This window comes from Bactrocera tryoni, chromosome 5 (assembly GCF_016617805.1).
Source record: "Bactrocera tryoni isolate S06 chromosome 5, CSIRO_BtryS06_freeze2, whole genome shotgun sequence".
NCBI classification, from domain to species: Eukaryota; Metazoa; Arthropoda; class Insecta; order Diptera; family Tephritidae; genus Bactrocera; species Bactrocera tryoni.
The window spans coordinates 11,604,054-11,630,103 of NC_052503.1; the positions used below are offsets into that span (position 1 = coordinate 11,604,054).

Here is a 26,050-nt window from a genome sequence, read left to right on the forward strand (position 1 = left end):
TTTGTGGTTTACGGTTGTCGATTGAAAGCAAAAAATTCAACTAAATACGATATTTTACTGTGTGGTCGCCAGGATGTGTGGTAAAAAGTCAATAAGGTTAACGATATGTGTTATGGCTGGAAATATTTGCAACAAATACATATGTTGGTCAATAAAATGTTTCGAAAGCATTTTATTATTTAGATGTGGCAACATTTGCACAGCCAACGGAATAGTAGTCGATAAATACTAACAAATCTGCAGGTATTATTTTATTATTTTTATTGGGAGTAGGTTTATCGGTAAATATATAGATATGTATGTATGTGCATTATTTGTTGCAAGACTAAAGCATATAGATCGTAGATTTGTCACAAAGTTTGTTTTTGATTTAAATTTTATTTCGGAAGTAAAGTTGTTTGTTGAGATTTGTTGGAAGTATAAAGACGTAAATCGGATTCAAGTAAGGAGATAAGAGTTCGTACAAATTGCAACTGATGACCGAGTACTCGCTCAAACAAAATATGAAGTTCATGCGCTGTTAAATTGAACTACTTATGATTTCTTTTTTCTTTATCTCATCTAATTTATAGATGTAAAAAATGTCGAAGAAAAAACAGATTGTTGAAATTGAAATGTTAGTTTTGGATTTATCCGACTTATTGCAAAAATTGCTTTAAACTGTAGAAAATATGAAACAAACCAACAAAAATATAGCAGTTTTATCATCTTATCAAATAAAACTCGGCCTGACAAAAAAGTATTTTTCCAGAATATATTTCTAGAGGCATAAATTTCATAAAATATTCGGGGTAAATAAATTTTGAATGAGAAAAAAATTTATTACCTATTGTTTATTTAAAGCATTTATTTTTCTTTTTTTAATATCGAAAAAACCAAATTTTCAAAATAAAAATCTCCAGTCAAAATTTCAAATATTTTCTTTGAATTTGTTAAATGCATTATTATGGTAATTTTTATCTCCAAAATGTCCACAAATACGAAATCATTCAAACTAGCTTTTTTAACCTGCTACTAACTAATAACAAGTTTTTGATCAAATTTGATCCGGACTCACATCTTTAATGAAAGTCTCTATTATTTCATTTTAAATAGGATCCTGAGTCAATATAAGCGTGCCCACGCTAAAACCAGTTATAAGCCTCGGCTGGAATGACTTTTAAACCAGTTTTGGTTTCTTCGGTATTGGCTCATTTTTCGAGCGCCATTCAGTAGACTGTTGCATAGTTTAGACGCATATTCATAAGCTCACGTCTCGTCAGCAGTAATGATGTATATGGTGAATGTGGGGGCCTTAGTTACGTTGTTAAGCATTCTTTTGCGTCCTGTACTCGATGTCGTTTTTGCAAAAGATTCAGGTATTTTTGTACAACAAAACATTAACCAAAACGTTTCGAGTGGATCCATAACAGATGTTGAGATTTTCTCTTATATCTCTAATGATATTTCTTTAACTTTTTTGAAATTATCTACAATACAAAGGCATGACGCAAGTTTTCGATGATTTCACGACCTTTGTTCATTGCTTTGTCAAATACTTGTGTTTGTAATAAAGTGGACCGTTGGTTAACATTTTCAACGATTCCATAGCCTCAATGTAATTGGAAACACAAAAAGAAAAATAAATTTTAAATGGACCAGTTCGATTCAAATGTGGTCAGATGGTAGTCATTATTATTAATGTTTCTTCGATGGGTCTGAAACAAGAGTAGTTGTCGAGTTTTATTCCATTTTTTTATAAATAATTTATAATCAAATTTGAACTACAAGGTACGTTCCGAAGTAAACAGGACTTTAAAAAAAAAAACAGAACAAATGGTTTTTCGGCAAAATCAATTTATTTTATTTAAAATAGTCTCCTTCTGCATCAGTACAGCTTTTCGCACGGTCCAAAAGCATGTCGAATAAGTGTTTTTGCTCCTTGGCCGGTATGGCCGCCAGTTTGCCGGTGCAAGCCTTATAAAGGGACTCTACGTCTGCATAACGCTTTCCTTTCATGGGCAAATGCATTTTTCCGTAAAGGAAGAAGTCGCACGGTGCCATATCAGTTGAACACGGGGAGTGATTAATGGTTAAAATGTGATTTCGGGTCAAATAATCGGTCACAGGCGTCGATCGATGAGAGCAATTTTTGATCGTCAGTCAATTTGTGCGGAACAAACCGTGAACACACCTTTCGCAAGCCTAAATGTTCAGTTAAAATGCGATAAATTGATGTTTTGGAGATGTTCAATTCCATTTCCATGAAATGGACGTATAGATGGAGGCACCAGGGGGCGCTAGAATCAAAATGTCCTCTTTACCTTGGAACGCTCCTTGTAGAACTAAGGTGGGGGCGGGGCATTCCTCGTTTATCAAGTGAAGGGTCACAAAAAAGGGTCCCACCTATTAATCTGAGACAAAAAATGAAAAACTATTATTAATCTATAATAATGTCGTAATAATGGTGTCAAAAAAAGTCTTGCGGTATTTTCGCGAGTTGGCGCTGAAAGCGCGTAGTTCTAGTTTTATTCGTCGCATCGGGTCATGCCATACCTTTTTGGAAAGCTCATTTCACGCGCTAACACGAATTTGATTGATTGTCGTTTCTTTTAAGTCATTCGTGAGTTATAGCTTCGCAAACATGGAGCAAAATAAAGAGAAAATACGGCATATTTTACAGTACTACTACGATAAAGGCAAAAATGCATCTCAAGCCGCCAATAAAATTTGTGCAGTTTATGGACCCGATACAGTTTCCATTTCCACCGCACAACGATGGTTTCAACGTTTTCATTCTGGTGTAGAGGTGGTCGAAGACGCGCCACGCTCCGGAAGGCCTGTCGTCGAAAATTGCGATAAAATCGCTGAATTTGCCGAAAGAGACCGGCATAGTAGCAGTCGTAGCACCAGTCCAGAGCTGGGCATGAGTCATCAAAAATTCATTTCAATTTCAATAAAAAAAAAATTCAATAAAAAATACCGCAAGACTTTTTTGACAAACCATTATTTGGAACTACAGACAAGTTTGATTGTTGATTGATTTAAGTATTTGCACCACTTTTCTTGATTGTTTCGAATTGTTTAAAAATAGTAAAATTTAAAATTGGTTTGTTTTAAGCGTAGACAAGTCAATTAAGCAGCCTCTATAAAAACTTAAATTTAATCGGTCCAGTTGAATCTAAGGAATCGAGAATTTAAGAAAAACGCGTTTAAAGTTGCCTTTATTTCCGAACAAATTTAAGTTTTGAAATAGCTTCTTGTAGGCATAGAATAGTTAGACTTTGAAAATAAAAGAAAAAATCTATTATTTTATTTCTAGACTAAAATACCACCTTAAGTCATCAAAATCTTATTTTGTTTGTAGATATATACGTGAATATGCCTTTCACATGGCAAAGACAATTCAATTATCCAATAATGAGTTCCACCTACAACAAATCATTCAAATATGTAGTATATTTACAAACTCTGACGTCAACATAAATACACCCTTGGCAAACTTAAATAAATTTCAATTAAAGCACAAATGATATTTCACCAGACCTTTGCTACACGTGCACATTACACGGACTTTAAACGAATATACATATATGTACATATATGCGTGTACGTTCGCGCCGAGAAAATCCATTACCTTCATCCCTCAACCGCTACTGTAGAGTAGGTAGAGCGGCGTCAGCTCCATAATAAGTAAATTGTTTTTCCGCTTGTAATTAAATTTCGTTCTACATGAAATCAAGTAGACACGCCCTCATGCTCCACATAGCTGATGGGTGAGCGAGCGGTAGCTATTTATTACCATGCCACCATGTAACATGTTGCACATAGTATGTATACATAGAGAGTTACACATTGCAATTGAATATCGGGCAGTGAATATCAATGAAACCAATCAATAATTATCGCTGCTCATCGCCAGCACCGTTATCTTGACTAGCAAGAATGTGCCACAACTGATTACAATTACAATGCATGCATGGCACATAAACATATGTATGATGAATGTATGTACATATGTAAGCTTCAAACCAGCCTTGTAAAGACAGTGGCAGCTTTGCCGGATCTTCGAACACAACATGTCTCTAATACCTTTTGGTAAGCGAGTGCAAGTGCATCTACTGCACGCACAAATCTACATACGTGTATATGTATATATGCAGGTGTATTGTATTGAAATGTTACACCGTGATTTACACACCTCGCCTTTCCTTAGAACGCCCGGAGCAATCTGCAGTGTCGCAAGCGGTGTGGTGGTGGTGGTGGTGGTGGTGTTGTCGGTGTTGGCGCTGCTGTGCTTATTGTTGCCAAGCAACTTAGCCGCCTAACCACCTAGCCAAATAACCAAACAACGGCATATCTGCGCAAGTGAGCTGCTGAGCAACTGAGCAACCTGCCCAGCCCCGGAATGCGCAGGAACTAATGCAATTAATATTGAATGCCAATAGTTGACCATAATTTACGTGCAGCGTTTATGATGCGGTGGCGGACGTGGCGGATTTGTTTGAGATGGCTGGCGGGTGGGGCGATCGGTGTTATGGTTGTGGTTGTGGCAGCATAGCCACTGCAATAGCTAGCCGCCTTCGGGGTGTTACCGCACACTCAAAGAAGGTGGAGTAGTTGGTGCAATTGCAAGCATCTTTGCAACAAGTGTGTGTAAATTTGTTGTATCAAGAAGATGCGCCAAGAATTGCTAAGATGGAGTTCAGCTAATAGATATGGTATTAAATTTTTATTCAAAAGAAATTTGGAAAACAAATTTTCTTAAAGAAATATTCAAATTTTGTAAAGTAATCTGAACACAGCTGACAAATTTCTTCTTAGAGCCTCCCTTTGCAGCAAACAAATTGAGCTTCAATTATTGCACATTTAAAGGCTGTTTCAAAGGGGTCGAACCATCGGAAAAGGGTTTTTAAGTGAGTGTGTTTGGCGGGCTTTGCAAATAGGTGGTTAGTGTCCTGCAGTAACTCTTTATATGCCTGACATATACTTGGTACGTCAAGTTCTATTCTGGATAAATGGACACTCAACCAAGAATAACAGCCGGTTCTACCGGAATAGAACTATACTTTATCCGACAAATACCAGTATTTTGATGTTCTAGCCCTGCTTGGAACGGTAAGCAATAAATATGAGAACCTCAGTGCATATGGCTGACTATGTACTGAAAGTATTGGTCGACCTGAAACCAATCGCGTCGGATAATAGCCAATTGCCGAACATTTAAATAATTGGATCGAAACTTTCGTTAACGACACAAACATAATTTATAGATTTTAGAAATTCCAATCCGATTTAATTATACTAAATATGGTTTATTAAAAATAAATCAATTATTTTGCCCGTAGTATAAGTATCTCTGGTTGTATAAGGGTATGGTTATACATTGTGACAAAACAAACAAAACAAATTAATGTTGTAATTAAAGTAACCAAATTTCGTTTGCTGAATCGTTGCAAATGTTGGAAAAGGCTTACGGTGATTAAGTTTTGTCAAAAACAAAAGCCTACGAGTGGTACAAAGCCTTCAAAGACAGTCAAGAGATTGTTGAAGACTTGCCTTGTTCTGGAACACATTCAACATCTTCAATTTCTATTTGTTCTGGAGGGACAGACGGTCAATAAGGAGTTCTATTTGGCTGTATTAAGGCGTCCGTCCGAACATCCGTCGAAAACGGCCGGAATTGTGGAAGAACAATTCAAGGATCATCGCGTCACTATTGTGACTGAATTTAAAGCCAAAAATGGAATGAGTACCATCGATCAACCACCCTATTCACCCGATTTGGCTTTGTGTAAAAGTTTGTTGTTTCCCAAACTGAAATTGCCGCGCTGTGAAACCCGTTGAAAGCCATCCCAAAAATTACTAATGGAAAGAGTTTCGGTGACTGGAAAAATTCCGTTCCGCTAATTTTAATATGACATGATGATGATATGCACTACGCTCTGGATGTCCAAATGCCGCCGATATCGCTAAAATAAAGGTGGTCAAGGCTAACCGTTATGTAACCCAGTTTCCGTTGTCCAGGTGCTAAAATTTGCACAAAAGATTATTTGGAACTAGTTAAATAAGACTGGATATAAAAATTTGCTCGAGGCATGAGCGCTACAAGAACTAACGCAAAAAATCTCTTACACCGAGCTTTCGTCGGAAAATCTCGGCTAAAACGCAACATAATCGTTCCATTTTTAAAGCGGAAGGTTAGTGGTGACAAAAAGTGGGTCACTTCCAGCGACAGCAAGCAAAAATAATAGTGATCGAAAGCGTTAAGCTGGCGTAAACGATGGCCAAGTCAGTATTGACTGTCAGGAACGACAAAATACACAACAATGTTTTGTGCGATCGGCAGAAAATTATCAACTAAGAGAGGAGCAGCTCTCCAAATTTTGATTTGGATCTGTACTGTCAATAATTGGATCGTCTAAAGAAAGTAATCACTAAAAAGCGGCAGCTTTGACCAATAGAAGAAAAATTCCGTTTCATCAAGACAAAGCCACAACATACACTACGATAGTATGGTCTCACCAGAAGCTCCAAGAGCCTGATTGGGAGACTCTTACGCATCCAGTGCATCAAGTTCTTACACCAAACCTGGCATCTTTGTTATAATGCCGAATATCTCGGTCAATGACTGCGATATCTTAAGGGGTTATATCCACTTGCGAGGCAGAAAAAACGCGTTTTTTTGTAAATTTTTTCGAAAGAGGCATTTTATTTTATACATTAATGGAAAAAATGTACTTAAGCAGAATTTAATGTACTTTAACAATCAGTGGTTTATTTAAAAAAATATTGGATCCCTTAGCTCCTGTAGATGATCTGCGGAGAGACGTCCAAAAAAAGTGCTTGGCGGTGAGCAAGATATCTCTGGTCCAAATTATCCGAACACCAAAAAACAAAAATATTTAGTTTTGTGATCAATAAATACAGGTAATGATCGAAGGTCTAGTCAAAATTTTGATTTTTGACAAAATGGCGGCTGTTCAAAAAAAAAATTCGGTTTTTCATGAAAATTTTTCACTTCAAAGGGGCTTAAAAAATCGAAATTATTGTCCAAAACCTTTTTCCTTCGATCATTACCTGAAAAATATATCTGAGTACGTCGTGTGAAAATTTCAAACCGATCGGTTTAGCGGTTTCGGAGAAATTTTTCTGAGCGACTCGGAAAACACGGTTTTGAGATAAACGCGTTTAAAGTTTCAGGAACGGCTGCTTTCGAACGCTCATATCTCCGAAACTAATTGTCGGATCGATTTGAAATTTTCAGAGAATATTCTTGAATATATGTACATTCAAAAAATGAAAAAAATCTATTTTTTTTTTTAAATCACAAGTGGATATAACCCCTTAATAAAAATACGTTGAAATATTTTTCCGAGCATACTTCATTTAACGTCACATAAAATCGAGCAAATAGGGAGATTTTTCGAATACATCGATAATCATATATATATCGATAAATTTATATATTTCGTTAGAACTAAAATAATATCTTATAATTATCGTTTTCTCGAGCTGTTTAAATTTTTATTGAAGTAATCACCCGCTTACTGATAAAGGGATGTCGTGCAATAAATTCTATTCGCTATATGCCACTTTTATTGCATTAAAAATTGTTTATCGTCACAAAACTCCCTTTATAATAACTTAGAACGTGCTAAACGCCTACAAATATACTTCAAAAGCCGGCACAAATCGATACTTCCCGCAAGTTCTTTGTGCTATAAATAACCTGAAATGCACACACCCACGACAGATACGCCCTATAAACACCGACAAATATATCTATTGGAAAATATGTATGTATGTATGTATGAGCGAGTGTATATAAAAGGTATTATCGGGAAAGCAACACCGCTGTAGCGATTGTTAACGCAACGCAACGCTTTGGGTGGTCCAGTCAAATGATGGGTCCATCAACAAATTAATGCCGCACACAAACGGTAACATTTAATAAAATACGCACACACACACACATGTGTGGAACATGGCGCTACAGCGTATGAATGGCCATGCCACACATACACACACACGTTTAAAAGCATGTGGCAACAAGTCGTTGCGGCCTGTTTTGTTTGATTTAAGCGTGGCGCTGTTGACGTTAGAACCAAAATAAAAAGCGGAAAAATAAAGTTTGAGGTAGAACGCAGCATTTGTTGTGGTTGCCACAGCAGGTACATATACACATGCCACCAAATCGAATTTAGTATCACACGCGCGCAATAGAACAATGGAGACCACAAAAAGCGTGGAGACAGAAAAATTAATAAAACCTTTTTGGAATTATGTGTGAGTGAGCTGTTACTGTTTTCGTAACAATTTGTTTGGCCGTGGTGGCTGTGGCAACATGGGTGGTCCACGCGCGCATATGTGTTTTTATTCAATAACAATAACAACAGCGGTGAAGCGTGCGCATTTCTTTCACACACAGACACACACATATGCACGTGCCTGCTGCAAACGCGCTGCTGCTACTTCATTGTTGAAGCATTTGTGGCAACTAGGCATCTCACAATTAGCCTGGCGCCTGCTGCCTGCAAAATTGTGGCAAGTGCTGCGTAGTAGCAGCTACTTAATTAGCAGCGTTGCATTTTTGAAGTGTAATTAATTTCGCTTTTCATTCAATTTTATCGCATTTATTGAGGCGAAGTGTGGCAACGCAAGTGTGTGCTGTACTGCGCGGCGCAGTTAGTTAGCGCTGGTGCCAGTTGTGGCAGTGGCGCGCACTTACCGCATGCAACAGCTGCTTGCCGCTTATTAAAGTTGGGATAATACTTTTTTGTTATTGTTGTTGTTTATTGCTGTCACAACGGTAATTAACTAGATTAAACCGAGCGTTGACAGCTAACACCATACACAGGCATACAGCGTACGGCGTACGGCGCATGTGCGTGTGTTTGAGTGTGTGCGTTGACTTGCTTGCCACAGCCACCTTTGCGCAGCTTGTGGCATGCGACAGCGCCTTGATTTTAACCTTTCACACTCACCAACAGCAGCAGGCTGGCTGGCGCTTTAGACCATCGCCTGTTGTTGTTGCAAATTTGTAAGCAACAATGTTTGCTTGGCATTGCGGCTGGTGTTGCCGCTGTTGCTTTTGTTGTTATTGTGTGACTGGTGTTCGCGCTTTTGTCGCAAGTTTTGCGTTTTTGGCACGTTTTCATTCTTGTCTTAATTAATTACTTGCCAAAGTGCATTACGTGCCAGTGTTATTGTTGCTGCCAATTGTTGTTGTTTTAGTTTGAATTTTGTGTTGTTTTTGCTACAAAGAAACATCATAGCTGCTAGTGTTCGTGCTATTACACCAGTATTTGCCGTTAATGCTGCGGACATTGTTGCAGTTATTGTTGTTGTTGCTTTCGTAAGCGCTTTAACCCACATTTCACGCCATCTAATTAGCAAAGTACATCGCCAGTTCGCCTGCTGCCGCACTCCGCCACACACTTCGCCACTCACTCATTCCGCGCCGCTCTGTCCTGCAAACCGCTTTAGACGTTGTTGTTGCTATTTTGCTGTGTTTTGATGCTGCACTCACTTCGAGCTCTTTTTTTGCAAATTTTTGGGCTTCTTATTTGCCAGCAACTGCAGTTGCTACCAGTATTACTCCGGCAGATTTCGTCGCTGTTGTTGATGCAAATTACCAAATTTGCTTAACTCCAGCAGCGTGCAACAAACGTGTGGATATTTGCGCCAGTCGCTGAGGTAAGGGCCACGTATAGAACAGCTGACGCAAAGCGGCTTAAAGAGGTGGCCACATAAGCCCGAGTGGAGCTGTGAGTCTAGCATGGCGCTTAATAGCCTTCACTAGTCACATTGCATCATTTTGTCGCGTCCATGGCGAGACTCGCTGGGTGGCGGGTGAACTTGTTTTTTGTAAATTAGCGAAGCTGATGTATGAATTGAGTTGCATGTTTGTGTTTGAGAATCGAGACCGCGGCGCTTTTAATGCGTATTTAGTAAAGAAGATCGGATTTGTTCTAATTCTGGTTATTTTTCCATTTGTGCTATTAGATATAGGCGTGGCGTCGAAGTTATCGGTAAAATAGAGCGTCATGAAGGTTAAAACTTTGACGCCACAGTGAGTCTATTAGCTTACAACTAAAAAGAACACAACACTTTTTGTGAGGCTAACTACGAAAGAGGTCGATTATTAGACCAAAGTCTACAAATCCTTTTGCGATTTTTGACAATTGTATATAGCTCAGCGAATTAAGAGACAGCGGCTACGCTGGCTAAGTTATATCGTCCGAATGGAAGAAACCAGTCCAGCTCTGAGAGTATTCGACGCATTACCCACTGAGGGAAACAGAGGAATGACTTCATATTACAGGCCAGGTGGAGAGGATCTGGGTACATTTGGTATCTCTTCGGCTATAACCGCGTAAAGAAGAAGAAGTAGACGTGAAATAACAGTCTTCCAAACCTTACTTTATTTAGTGGGTGAACCGTTGCATAGGGATTTCTGGGTTAGCTATTCTATTTCACACATTTTGACATGGTATGAATTGGTTTTAGAAGGACTATACTTAGCTGATTTGATTTGTGGGACATGCAAACTAATTCTATAAAGTGCAGAATTGCTCATACCGACAGGTATTACTTTGGGATCGGTAGGCAATTGAGAAGAAAATCTTTCATAACACATGTCCTATCATATGGCGCCCTGAAAAAGTACTTGGAGCATTCGTGAGAACTGCTCTATGCAAGATCTTTGGAAACGTCCGTGTGATCGATGAATATCGTAGCAGATGGAGCTATGAACTATATGAGCTCTACAGCAACATAGATATTGTTAAGCTCGTAAAAATCCTACGAATGCACTGGTAAGGTCATGTCGTAACTCTTATCAAATAGATAACCTCATTCGTCAAACTCTGCGAAGATAAATAAATCACTTTATTTTCCGTATAATTTTGATTTTTCACCTATTAAAAAGTTCATTTCTGAAATTTAAATTTATTTCCCCCAAAAACGTACAACATTTCGACTTCAAAACAAAAAAAGAAAGAAACATTTAATACTGCCCGTTAACCAACCCGTGCAAACGTATCGACATGCCAAAGATGGCGATGACACTTTTGTAAAAATGTCAGCTGTCCACGCTTGACAGTTTGACACTGCCCCCGACATGCAATAACATTTCCGGCAGTTGGCGAATGAAATGCGATAATTAATAAGAAAAAATTTCGCAGTAAACTTCGCCAAGAGCCACACAGACAGCTACCTCAAATTGGTCAATAATTCATGAATATTAACTACTTAAATGTATGTTTATGCGATTCGTACGTCGCGATTCGTGCGCGACGCGACGCGAAAACTATCAGTCGTGCTGGCGGCAATGAACGGAATGCGAGAATAAAAGGTAGTGGCATTAAATTTAATTAGACATACATACTTTTGCAATATAAAATAATTAACAAAAACAACAAAAACTACAACTATTTTCACAAGAAAATTCGAAAAAAGTGCACTGCTTGAAATATCAATATTTTTTCGAAAATGCATTAACTCTTAAAAGCTATTAAAGCGAGAGAAAGCGTTCGCAAAAGAACAAGAAATCAGTGCAGTACATATACATATGTATTTATGTTGTATATATATTTATGTTTATATGTAGCAATTATAGCATGTAAGAAGTGAAATACACACAGTGGGTTTAGTTAGTGAAATATTGTGAATAATTTTTCTTTAAGGAAATGAAAGAATTTTGATTTTTTAATTGCGTTTGTTCAATAATAAAAGTTTCTCTTCGAAAAGAATAAATGTTAATAAGATTAATATTATACAAGCCGTGACAAATTTTATTGAAAATGTACAGCTTGACTCGCAGTATGTACTGTCGCGCTGTCCTTTCGAACCTGCAACCCTCAAAAGCTTGTTCTCTCATTTGCAGGCAGATATAAACCTCATAGATATTAACTTCCATACAATGATTCAGTTGGTTTAGAAAATATATATACCAAAGGTGGTGTTTTACGTATTTTCGAAAGGTTTATTTGTTTCCCAAAAAACAAAACTGTGAGAAATGGTATTCAACTTTCATTAAAATTGTCATTCTTTCAGCGGCATATTTCGCTGGGAAGCGATTTGTGTTTAGAATTATATTTAAGTAGTCTTTACAAAACATGACTCAAATTTTACTCAATAACGTATGTATACCAGCTGATCAATATTGACTCGGACTGGTGCATTTAAACTGCGCTCGCAAACCGAATTGATAAAACCTCCTCGAGACGTCCATCCATCTCTGTCCATTACAGTACTTGTCCTCTCGTCCCATTGACATCAGACAGATAACATACAACAGAGGTACCTAATATTTCTTATGGAATGATTTTGGTTAATGTTTTGGTTATGCAGCTTGTCAATCTTTTGGGAGGTTTTAGGTGGCGATCCCAAAAGAGATGCTTGACAACATAGCTGAACATGCTACATATATCAAAAGCCTTCTTACTGGTGACAAGGTGGGATTTATGAATATGACCTCGCAACATAAATAGCGCTTCAAAAATGCAAAGAAAAAATTAAAAACAAAATTCGAAGGCACTGCAGGCCATCAATGCTTACAACAAGGCTATGGTTTAAGCATTGGTTGGAACCTATTTTCACACGAAATTTGTAGTAAAATAATTGAAAATGTTATGTGAGTCCGGGTCAAATTTGATCAGATGTTGAAAAGAGCAATAAATTCAAGTATATGATAGCAGAAAAAATAATATTTGGTAAAATTTTGTTTCAAGTTAAGATATAAAGTTAAGCAACCCTTTTCGATGGGTGGATGGATGGTGGATGGATGCGTACACATCACGACAAATTTTATTCAATTATTAAAATTTTTGTATTCAAATTTTAAAAATATGTCAGCTATTGATTCAGATATTTTTTTTATGTTTTAGTTTTTGTTATTGTATTGGATTTTCATATTCTCACTACCAGCATTCTAACAATTGTCTCAAAATTTTCGACTCCACACCACTGTAGTCATGTTAATATGTATGCTTGCCAACAACGTTATTTCATTATGCGTATTTCGTTCGGTTTCCGAAACATTTTTTGCGTCGTGGCTGCCTTATGGCTGCCCGTTCTGATGACAAAATTTATTAATGCCTGGAAGACGCATTGGCATAGTGCATGGTGCACATTATGTCGTCTTGATGCTGTTGCATTGATGCCGCTAATATAATGAGGTTTGTGCTTTTTTCCGGATCCTATAATAGCGGTGCGGCCAAAATTTCGACGCGAGTAATTTTGGCGGGCAACCGTTGGCTGGGCTGTGTGTGTAGGCAATCGTTTGTCGGAAGCTCTGTCAGTCGGTATGCCGTCAATGTCCGAATAATGTCATTGCCTAAGTTTGGCGAGAGTTAATAAATCACAGCGCCGCTGACATATGTCGTAAATGCCAAAGTGAAAAATACAGGCGGGAGCAAAAAAATAAAAGCGAACATAAATTTTGGCAAAATGCGTACACATTTATGGAAACACATACACATGTATACGAAATAAAAACAAATTGCTGGCACTTACCTGCCTCCGGTGGTGTTTCGTTTCGTTTTTAGATTTTTAGCAAAGCTTGCCAATCAATCAGGTGACAAGCCAAACCAAAGAGCATTAGAGTGGCAAGGCGTGTTCGAGAGGGGTCTAATTTCCAATATAAATTCAAAATACCATTGAAAATCAAATCAAATGCATGTGTGTATGTGCAAGTGTGTGTGCGCTTTGTAAAAAATAATTGGCGAAAATGTCAGGAGAGGTCAAAACGCACCAACACAGCCGCATTTGCATTGAGAAATTTCAATTTTTCAATTTCCCATTTTTCCCCTTCAAATTTGCATTACATTTGCTGTTGTTATTGCCTTCACGCTGTTGTACTAAATCACGAATACGCTGTTCGGCCGGCACAAACAAGCGCACATCATTTGGCCGCGCCACACACCCCCACGCATGCACATGCCGCGCAGCTCGTTGCTTTTAAATCGCATTAAGTCATGCCGCTCGCTATAATTCGACTACAAAGTTGAGGCGTGTATGGCGGCGAGTAAGCAGTGGACCCACGGTAGCATCTTAGCGTTAAGCCTAACGTCCTGTTTTACTATTTCACATAATGGCATGCACTCTTGCTGCTATCGTTATTGTTGTTGCTGTTGTTTTATCCACATTTGGCTTTTCGCCGTGTTGTGTTGACGCTAATGGTGTTGCTCGCCAAGTAAGCTGGCTTGTTGTTGGGCGTGTTGTTGTTGTTGTTGTCGGCAACACCTTCATTAGCATATTTGGAAATTTGCATTAACACCTTCTGAATTATGTAACTACGTTGAATTTCTGAATGAAATTACCGAAATGTGTACGAATGTACCGAAGACACTTTGCCTGCCGCTACAAGTGCGAGACTTTGTGTGTGTGTGTGGGTTTTGTGTTAGTGCCACAGCCGGAAGAGCGGTCAATTGGGCATGTCTTCAATGTGGCAAGTGTCTCGTATCGTGCCTTCGCGTTGCAGACACAATTGGCAAGTAGCGCATGTCGCATTATAAAAATTTAAATAAATATGTTGAAAGCGCAAAAATTGTTGCAGAAAGGGTGTTCCAAAAGAAAGCGTCGAATGAACCGTTAAAAACTAAGATCTGACAGTCAAATATTTTGATTCAAATGTTTTAAGTTCTGGATATAATATTTACAATTTTTAGTTAGGATATTGCTGAGATATTTTTTATTCGATGATATATCTTCTGGGGATCTCAAAGATTTAAAACATTATTTTTTGGTTTTCAATCAGACCACTTCGAGTCCATATTTTCAGTACGTTATTTTGATATTGTCAAAACCTATTCGTGTTCCTAAGTTAGATTAGTATTTGTAACTCTTTGTAGCAGTACTCATAGAGAATCGTCAATAGGCAGGGAAGCCGCCCCCCCCGCCAAAGATTTTGAAATTTGATATACTTATGAAGGGTAGACACAAAATAACAGGAGAAAGAGTACGAGAGAGTGACGTTCGACTATAGCTAGCCGATCTAGATTTGATCTAGAGCCCGCAAAATTTATTTTCCGCTGTTGATCATAGGCGATCTTTTCTCCTTTTACTTGAAATAAATATTCCGAATATGTCGGTCAATGTATGAGTTAGAATAGCTTCGATTCCGATCCTCTGGTTGACGTTTTACACTTTAAGGCATTTCCCTGGTTGTGATTGTTTGCGAATTGCAATAGTATAAAGTGTTCGGTTGCACCCGAACTTGGCCCTTCCTTACTTGTTTTCTACTCTATTTATTGCATTAATGTCTGTAACAGTCACTAAGCCGATTTTCGTTCGTTAAAAGTTCACACTTCTTTGCTAGTTCGTGAATTATTGGCCAAAAGTAACAGTGTAATGATGTCTCAGCCTTCGTATTCGGCAGGCTTTTCCCGAATGACGTTTCGCTATTTCTAAAAATAAAGAGAACCTCAAAGAACCTTCCTTTTACAAGATGCATGTATGAAATTCGCTGAAAAAACTAAAGGTTATACCAAAAATAGAGTTTGAGAAGTGTTTCGACGATAGGAAGAAGCGTGGGCATAAATACTTAATAGGGACAATTTCGAAGGCGATAACATTGATGTAGACGAATGCTTTTTTTTCAAACGAAAATTCTCGTAATTTTGTGAACACACCTCATAGTACCCGGTGTTACAATTTCACGACATACATATCAACAGAAAATCAATTTATTTTCAAGGGTATATTTAAATCTAAAAATGTTTTGGAAACCGACACCGGGGTTACGAATGAAGTATAACCTAAAGTTTACCCCTATAATTCAAACAACATCCTTCATCCCCTACTTAGAGTGCCATTTAGAACATTTATATCTGGAAATTAGACTGAATCTATCTTATTTCTTGGGCCATACACTGAGATAGGTTCTTCTGAGAAAAACTTGTGCTTGGAGCAGAGAAGAGATGTAAAACTCTAATATTTCCACCAAAAAATATATATTTCTCCTACACCTCCGCAGCCGTATTGCAATGATCTTTAACGTAAGAGTCCCGTGGTTCACTGGGTAATATTACTCCAGATGGAAAAGAACACTTCAGCTTTAAAGGTGCCCGATTCAGCGCCCGCCGGTGAAAGCGGGGGAAGAGCAAGACAAAGAGAAGTTCAAACAATTAAAATTTCTGATTAAAGGGTCTAAATAAAACAAGGTGAGATATTCATGAGAAACCATATGAAGTATTTTTATTACAAATAATGACGATTAACGGTATTAACAATTTCAAAAACTAAAATCTAATAACACTGTTAAGTCGAAACATTATCAAAATGGTCTAACTCAGATATAGATAATTGGTGATTGAATTTTGATGGCCTATGATTTGGAGAACATTGTGGCAGCTTTTCGAAAATGGCCTCAAGCTTGATCCGTTCCACTATTTTCAAGTCCATCTGTCAATCTAATAGAGACGAAAAAAGTAAAGAAAACCATTTTAGTCAGATTTATTTTATAATGGTCCTACAATGTGAAGAGTTTCCTAAGCTCAACCTAAATCTTAAGTCCCTTCTCCATAAATATAACGGAAAGGAAGTCTGGGTCTGCCTTTCACAATAATTTTTACAATTTTCGAGCAACATTCCTAGCGGCCTTCCTCATGAACGCAAGTTTACGAAAGAGCAACAATTATGCAATCATGTTGCAACAACCTTACACACATACACACATATACACTTATATGTTAATACCAACATAATAAGCTAAAAGACAACGAAGCAGCAAAGGTGAAGGCAATAACAACCGTGTCTACGACTACTGGCCATCGCGCTGGCCACGCTATGTCAGCGCACATACACACATGTGCACATGTGGCACTCACAGCCGGTGCGAATTGTGTATTGCTGCTTGGCGATGGTGCGCATTGCATATTGCAACATTTATTATGCAACATTGCAACAGACGGCAACGCAACATTTTCGCTTGCAACTTTTGCTGCAGCCGTAAATTACAGCCGAAGCGAGGCGGCAACAAAGGAAGTGTACTGCAGTGTGGTGTAAATGTGCGATTGCGATGGGCTCGCCGCATTGGTGTCGGCAATGACGGCTGTACACGTTGACTGCCGGCTGCCGCCTGCTGCCACTTGCCCGTTATGGCCGTAGCCGTTGCTGTTGTCATCGTCATACTGAATTATTACATCGACACGAGATGTTGCACGCGCGATTTCGTGAGTGCATCTTATAATGCTATTAATTATTTGCATGTATCACCTTAAAATGTCAACGCTGTTGCTGGATGCCAGCTCGCTGGCTGGTCGTGGCCCGTTCAATAGGATCTGCATTCGGCCGAGATGCCGCTGGTGGGTTATCATTGACGGTATGGCTGTGCGTTTGCTTAACGCAGCGCCAGACGCACATTTTAATGGCTGATATTTCGTGGTCTTCTGTTGCTCCAGCAGATATTGCTGTCGCTTGGCACCGGTTGCGTGCGCCTCTGGATTGTGATAGAACATTCGCTGGGAATACTGGCGTTTCTGCGACAGTATGCTGCATTCGCCCGGCGGATTTAGCGGAGACGGTGACCAAATGCGTCTGCTGGAGGCACAACGCAACGCAAACACACCGCGTATAGCGAATTTCACAAAATTTAATTTAGACAACATAACGTTAATGCCAAATAAGTAACGCTTAGAATTTTTATTAACAAGGTTTAACGTTTAATTTCGATTGCACGATTTGTATTAATAAACTTTTGCACATCTGTCTGTTTATCTTCTATGAATTTTTAAAAAAATTTAAACTTTTTTATTGACAACTTATTATTTGGCTTCATTTCAATTTTATTTTTGACAAATAATTACTTTCGTAAAAGGTTTTGATGATTACTTCAGTACAATTCTTGTGGCTGCAGTGGGAATTCGTGAAATGAGTGTTTGCCATGTTGTGTGTCTAGTTTCTCGATCCCTAGCTGTCAGTATATGGTCTTTACCGCTATTTTTGTTACTGAACTTTCTCATTTCATTTTTTGTTTTCTGAAGAGTCTCCTCTATCCGACCATACCCATTTTATTCCCGAAATCCTGGGACGGTATACTAAAGCCAACCCCTCATTTCTAATGGCGGACTACAGAACCGGCAAAAAAAAGGTTACGGAATGTAATATCCTTTCGTGTGGGAGAAGCTTATAAATCACCTTCCGTCTCTCTTCCACGGTTCTGTTCGAGAAGCTTTCCCAAGCAAAATTATTTATTAATGGTTTAACCCGTGGAATTAATTTTGTTCGAAGAAAACCATTAAAACAACATTAATTTTACCGAGATTTTGGTACTCTTATAGATTACGGATCATTTCTAAAATGCAATGGTTCGATTGTGAGTCACCAGTACTGATGAAGGGACACTCAGCCTGATACAAAGTAAGAATTCTGGCTTTGTGTTCGCTGACAGAACACTTAAGAAAAGTCGAGAAGTCTGACCTCAAAGAAATCGCTGCAAACTGCAAAGCCTATGAGCTTATTATCACAATTTCATCAGATTGGCAACGAGTAGGTACTCCGCTGTCCTTTTGTGCTTTAGCTTTGGATCTATAAATCTCCCGCGAACTTCTGTGGATGCTTTTTGGCCTATAATGGAACAGAAGAAGTCCTCTGAACTACCTGCTTTTGGCAATGAATGAAAAAAACCGAGGTGGAATCGCATAAGCAATTTCTTCTCAACTAACCAGCTTATGTCAAACTACGGTTAAAGCGTCTCGGTTGTCATACTTTTTAGGAATCCGGAAAATTGGCTGGAATTGATATAGAAACGCCTCAACAAATTTGTGGCAAGCGCTAGGTGCTTTGACGATATGACAACATATGCTGTTTCTTGTATGCTAATATTATACTCGTAAGTATATTACTATATTTTTAGGTTTTTGAAGTAGTATCAATCCTTGAATATTAGTTCGAAGTAGCATGTCGAACGATTCGGATTACGAAATCTAACTTAATCAGAATAGCTGATACAGGGCACTTCTTTTTCTCTATGCTTGATTAATGCGATTCCTTGATGATCTGAAAACCTCAATAGAAATTCTTCTCAAAATGGCCAACCGAATTTATCGCCACTCATTCAGATTATCATCAATCGATAGTAACTTAGTTGTAAGGAACTGGTGTCTTATGGCAGGGGTTCCACAAAAAATCTTTATTCACCCTAGCCAATGACCTCGTTTTGGTCCTGAGATACACATTAGCCATTAAAAAATAATTATGAAAATCGGAGTACAGAAAACCGTAAGGAAATTGAGCTTAAGCTTTAACACTTAGTGCCTGCAAACCCTGCTATTCCCATTTGAGCAAATAATATTCACTTTCGGCCAAACTTTACTTAATCCTAACCACTTTCCTCCCTCACATTCGCCAATTTTTCACCGCGTCCGGAAGAAAAGAATTTACTCATTATGCACACGCGTGAACCTCGAAAATTGCATAATGTGCACACAAACACACAGGCGGCGGGCACACTCGTGCACCCTGCTCATGCGGGCATTGCAACTTAGGTAGTGTCATCGCATGGTTTACAGACTCCGTGCAACATTGCACAATTTTCACGCCACAGTTTCACGCTTTTCTAATTGTGTGTTCTTGGCTAGCACAGGTACATATGTGCATATCTTGCCACATGTTGTTGCCATTGCTGTCGGCGTTTTGGGATGATGCTTCACTTTTTTCATGGCTCGCTCGCTAGCTGGCTGGCTCGCCTTTGCCATAGGTGGTTAGATACCGTTGTTGCACTTGTAATGCTTTGCATGCGCTGCGAGAAAAAAAAATGGGAATCGCCGCAAGAAAGGTGTGATCATGGCAACACTTCCTGTTGCCGACTGGTGCTAAATCGCCAACTTGCCACAGCGGCACATCCACAACGCTGTTGTCGACGTCACCGCCGTTGTCGTAGTCGGAATCACCGCATTTGTTCATTTGTTTTGCGGTTTGTTAGTTGGTCGGTCGCTTGCCTGGTTGCTTGGTTTGTTAGACCAAAAATGGTTGCAACACGCGCAGTGATAATATTTAAGGAAGCGTTTTACATGTGCATCAAATTGCAACGTCGCACTGTGCAACACACCAACACATGGCAGCGCATAAAGCAACTCATATGAGCGCGCACATTATTTACAACTGCAGCAAACGACAACAACAACAAAAATGGCATTAAGCAGCAACTTGCTCTTCTCAGCATAGTTTATCGTTGCCACAAATACACTTTTATGCGCATTTATGTTGTTGTTGTTGCTGGTGTGTCTGCTGTTGTTGCTTTGGTTAACTTGCTGATTATCCCTTTTTGCGCTTTTGTTCTGCTGCCGTGTTTGTCGTGTGAAAAACATGCATTTTCTAACTCCTCTCCGGCATTTCTCCATTTTCGGCTCGTTAGTTTTGTTGCACGTTTGGTTTTTGTGTGATTTTTTCTCCCGCCGCTGTGGGTTGAGTCCTTGCGCAAGTTGGCAATAAATTTTACATTATTGCTGATGTTGTTGTTGCTATGGTGATGTGTCTACCGCTGTTGTTGCAAGTAGGTTTGTGTGTGTGTGTGTGTTGCTGTTGTTTGTTTAAAGCTCTTGTTGCGGCTGCTGTTCTTTCTCAGCGCTTATCTGCTGCATCGTGGCGTGAATTGCTTATGTTTTGTGGGCGAACGCTAAAAACGACAACAACAACAATGTGAAAAGTAAATACTGCACTTTTCGCATTTCCACTCCAGCGATTTGTGTCAACAGTAAACATTCGAGCATGATTAAAGTATTAGATTAACACCACTTTACGGGCCACATGTGGCAAGCATTAAATTAAAACATAAATAGAGTAAAATAATAATGTCTTAGGAATTAACAGTATGCTCATAATCAAATAATATACTCAAGCATATGTACAGATATAAGTATAGGATGAGCAGAGTGATGGCTTTGAGTTTCTGGTAGTTCCAAAAACTTCCATTTTTTAACAGAATTCATTCTGAATTTGTTTAATGATGTTTACTAGTGAAAGTCCTAACTTGAAATAACGTCGTACCACGCTTTATAGTTTTCCTTCTTAATACTGAATTATTTCATCTTAACTTTACTTAAGATTTGCCAGAGGGATTGTTCGAAAGTAGACTGCGGAGTAAACCATCAAGTAGAAGTACTAGGTATAGAGAATGTTTAATAACTACAGGAAGAAACAGAAAGCCATCATAGACTAATTATAGCCTAGTTAACACCGTAGTCAGGAAGGCGTTAAGCTCATTAACAAGTGAAGCCCACTTATCCATAAATTGAATTGTGTTACTAACCTAACCTTGTTTTATCGGGTGATTTTTTAAGAGCTTGATAACTTTTTTAAAAAAAAAACGCATAAAATTTGCAAAATCTCATCGGTTCTTTATTTGAAACGTTAGATTGGTTCATGACATTTACTTTTTGAAGATAATTTCATTTAAATGTTGACCGCGGCTGCGTCTTAGGTGGTCCATTCGGAAAGTCCAATTTTGGGCAACTTTTTCGAGCATTTCGGCCGGAATAGCCCGAATTTCTTCGGAAATGTTGTCTTCCAAAGCTGGAATAGTTGCTGGCTTATTTCTGTAGACTTTAGACTTGACGTAGCCCCACAAAAAATAGTCTAAAGGCGTTAAATCGCATGATCTTGGTGGCCAACTTACGGGTCCATTTCTTGAGATGAATTGTTCTCCGAAGTTTTCCTCAAAATGGCCATAGAATCGCGAGCTGTGTGGCATGTAGCGCCATCTTGTTGAAACCACATGTCAACCAAGTTCAGTTCTTCCATTTTTGGCAACAAAAGTTTGTTAGCATCGAACGATAGCGATCGCCATTCACCGTAACGTTGCGTCCAACAGCATCTTTGAAAAAATACGGTCCAATGATTCCACCAGCGTACAAACCACACCAAACAGTGCATTTTTCGGGATGCATGGGCAGTTCTTGAACGGCTTCTGGTTGCTCTTCACCCCAAATGCGGCAATTTTGCTTATTTACGTAGCCATTCAACCAGAAATGAGCCTCATCGCTGAACAAAATTTGTCGATAAAAAGCGGATTTTCTGCCAACTTTTCTAGGGCCCATTCACTGAAAATTCGACGTTGTGGCAGATCGTTCGGCTTCAGTTCTTGCACGAGCTGTATTTTATACGGTTTTACACCAAGATCTTTGCGTAAAATCTTCCATGTGGTCGAATAACACAAACCCAATTGCTGCGAACGGCGACGAATCGACATTTCACGGTCTTCAGCCACACTCTCAGAAACAGACGCAATATTCTCTTCTGTACGCACTGTACGCATTCGTGTGGTTGGTTTAATGTCCAATAAAGTAAACTGAGTGCGAAACTTGGTCACAATCGCATTAATTGTTTGCTCACTTTGTCGATTATGTAGACCATAAATCGGACGTAAAGCGCGAAACACATTTCGAACCGAACACTGATTTTGGTAATAAAATTCAATGATTTGCAAGCGTTGCTCGTTAGTAAGTCTATTCATGATGAAATGTCAAAGCATACTGAGCATCTTTCTCTTTGACACCATGTCTGAAATCCCACGTGATCTGTCAAATACTAATGCATGAAAATCCTAACCTCAAAAAAATCACCCGATATTTGTAGTTTATATTGTGACAAAAAAGACCCGGAAATTGTAGATGAAACGCAAAATATTTTGTTATTCATCAGTCAGACCCTCCGGGACAAATTCGCGACGCACCAAACCACGAACATCGCAAAAAACAATGGGCATCACGTTGATTTTAGAGCGACTTTGGCGTGATGTTTTTGGTTTCGGCTTGTTTTTTTTCGATCAAATATGTGCAAAAAGACCTGTTTATGGTACTCTTTTTTTTTGAAAGAATTCTGCTTTATCGAGCGAGAACGCCTTACATACCCAAAAATGCACCAAAATCATTTGAACGAACTCGCAAGAGATGTTGAGCTCCCTTGCCATCTCTTTAACGCTTGCCTGACTATTTCCAAGTAACATATTCTTGCACTGTATTTTCATCAGTTGAAGAGGTCGAAGGTCCAGAATATGAACTCTAAACTTCATACATTCTTACCAATTTAAATAATTTTTATTTACATATTTTGGAGGATCGAATGGCTAATAAGTTCTGATAGAAAGTTTTTATATCTTCAATGCTGACTGCTATTTGAAGAAAACCCTAGCAAAAGCGGCTGGTAAGCACCTACTGAAAGGAGTATTAGTGTGCTAGCCTATAACGACCAAATAATGAGATCTATGCTTCAAAATATAAAATTTTTTAAATATCTACAACAATAAGCGGGCCGCAGCTACTGCCGATTTATTGACAACACATCCAGAGAAATCGCACACGGATCGCACTCACTGCTGCAGGGATCATTTAAATGGAAAGAAAGCTCTTCAAGAGCTGGCGCATTCAATTTGATCACATGATCAGTTGGTAATTTTTCGCCCACCTTCTCGCCATAAACTTTATTCGCCCAACTCAATACATACCCGTACATATACTATGTAAATATGTTTATGCATATGCATGCTGCAGTCCGTTGAGACAGTGCCAACAAATGCCAATTTATCGATATGCAGCAAATAACAAAAAACAACACCAATGCTAAGGTGCCATTAAATTTAACAATAGACAATTGTTAGACGCATGCAATGTGCGCAGCTGCAACAATTGTTGCAACGATTTCTTTCGCCCAATTTTCAACTTGCAACATAACAACTGTAAGCATATATAATCAAATAATATAAGCACATGAGCATCTATCGACAAAGCACAACCGCACACATGCACACAACTACAGTGGCGGCTGCGAGCGTTCAGCTGGGCGCTTGCTTCGCTCGCCAGCAGTGATCAACAGCGCACGATACACAATATAGCCTTCGGTGGCAAGCGCACTGACCGGCGCGCATGGCTAATCCATAGTTATCGCTCGCCATGCACCTACATACATTGATATGTACTCGTACATTTGTGTGAGGCTTGTTTGCCCCATCAGACATTGTTGAAATTTCGTTGGCGATAGAAATTTGCTGACATTGAATTCTAAGCAATATATTCTTTATGGTGTGTTTGCTTTGTCGCAACAACGCGCCACATTTCCAGTTTGTTGGCAATTTTCAGTTATGGTAATTGTTGTTATTGCACCCCGAAGCAGCAGCGCTTTTGTTGTGTTACCTTGTTTTTAGCCGTTGCCTTCGCGCTGCTTTCCGTACCCTTGTTCTATCGCCTATCGCAGCCGATTGTTGCAAATTGCATTGTCGAAATATTTGCTTTGACTTTGGCGTGTGGGTGACTCGGCGCTCCACAGCGATTGTCGATACATGTGGTTGGAACACAGTTAGTCATATAGTACAATAAAAACAGAAAAAATGGTAAATCTTGCATGTGGATAACATGACCGTTTCACATTTGATTAGTTTGACTTTGACCCCCAATAAAAATGCTTGCAACATATGATATGCATCTACAACATATAGCGTAATATTACTTTATTTCATATTGAGATTTCTCCGCTGCTAAAGAAAGTAGTTTTTTATTTATTATGATTTTTATTACATGTTCTAAACCTTCTTCTTTATAGGCGTTATTCTAAACTTTGCTCATAATACAATATATTAGGGTTCTTACTAACCTATGCCTAGATCTGTCTCTGTCTGAGAGTAGAAAACTTCAAAAGTATTGATTTGTCAAATTTCTTGTGGATTCATCAACTTTCATGGATAACATATTTGAATTTCTCGAGCTTACCTGGCATCTGTGAATTCCAGTAGAGCTTTCGCTCTGCACGAACACTGTCAAATTTAATGGAGATTTACAAAACTGAAGGCCTGATAATGATATTATTCGGCAGTTTCGAAATGGCTTATTATTGTCCATTTGATAAGTTATACTTCAAGATGGATTACAAAATATGCTTAGTACTCAATATTGCCATCTTCCACTCTTATGGAATTGATCTAGTATAATGATGAACTATGAAGCGAAAGTTTCAACCTCCTAGTTCCTTGATCAGTTCAACAATTTTGAATTCTGCCACCAAGAGTGATACACACAGATCAGGTACAGCTTTCAGACTATTCTTTATTGTTTGATGATATTCGCTAATGTGGTCAACATACCGCTATTGATATGGAGAGATTTTCTTCTCGCATGTGTAGAAGACTGTTTATACTACCAATCCTAAAACCAAACTAGTCTAGTGCCATCAATCTATTGTATATTCTGTAGAGATACACAGAAGGAAAGCCACAGTTTTGTGAACTCAAGAGATCGGAGCAGAATTGTACTTGGTCGATTCAATTTCTTGTATGGATGAATGCATAAATCTTTCCAAAATTGTCTTCAAACTTCGCGACAGTGAGTTATTCTCCCTCTCGGATACTTATTGCCATTTCTATATGTCCATTTTGAAGTTGTAACGTTAATGAACACAACGTTGTGGTAAAAAAGTGTGACATGATTTTTGACAGCACATAAGCTAATATTGTTTTTTTTCAGGGTCCAATGCTCCACAGTTGAATATACACGTAGCTCGTACTGTAGTTTATTAAAGACAGATGTGACAAAATAACTTTTTTGATGTTTGCTTTAAAAAGTGAAAATACAACAAATATGCTTACATAGGCAAATAGTTTCTTGCATCTTGGCCCAATTTCTAAATCCTAAAACAGTTGTGTCAATATAATTTTGTGTTTTATGTTTCTACAACTTCTTCGTTCTCTACTCGATTTATCAAAATTTTTGTAATGTTTTCTAACATATTTTTTCGTAAAAATAGTTTACTTTCATTTCTTTTGTTCACTTATTCATTTAATTATTTTATATCGGCCCTTTGGTGCAGTGGATAGCACATTGGACTTCTAATCCAAAGGTCGCGGGTTCGATCCCCGCAAGGGCTCATGTTAGTGTTATTTTTATTTTATAGTAAGACTAGTTGCAAGCTGTAATTATTTAATGAAGAGACTTAGGGAGTAACTAGTTATCAGTCAGTTGAAGTAAGATGGGCATGCCGATTATATCAAATTGTTTGAAAGGAGTATATGGGATAAAAAGTCCTTGGCTCGAAATTTTGTTCCATTTTTAAAATCGACGTCTAATTAATTTTATAACGC

At 38.5% G+C, this 26,050-nt stretch overlaps 1 protein-coding gene and 1 non-coding gene across 2 annotated transcripts in view; one reads left to right on the forward strand and one right to left on the reverse strand.

Moving 5' to 3' along the window:
• Window positions 1–17,704, reverse strand: part of LOC120777433 (L-lactate dehydrogenase-like) — a 172,968-nt gene extending 155,264 nt beyond the window's left edge. The window contains exon 1 of the mRNA XM_040108740.1: window positions 17,203–17,704. Coding sequence (XP_039964674.1) covers window positions 17,203–17,594 — 392 coding nt within the window. The 5' untranslated portion in view covers window positions 17,595–17,704. The remainder of the gene's footprint in view (window positions 1–17,202) is intronic.
• An 8,060-nt stretch (window positions 17,705–25,764) lies between these two features.
• Window positions 25,765–25,838, forward strand: Trnar-ucu. The gene has a single exon. It is a non-coding gene; the product is annotated as a tRNA-Arg (tRNA).
• The last annotated feature ends 212 nt before the right edge of the window (window positions 25,839–26,050 follow it).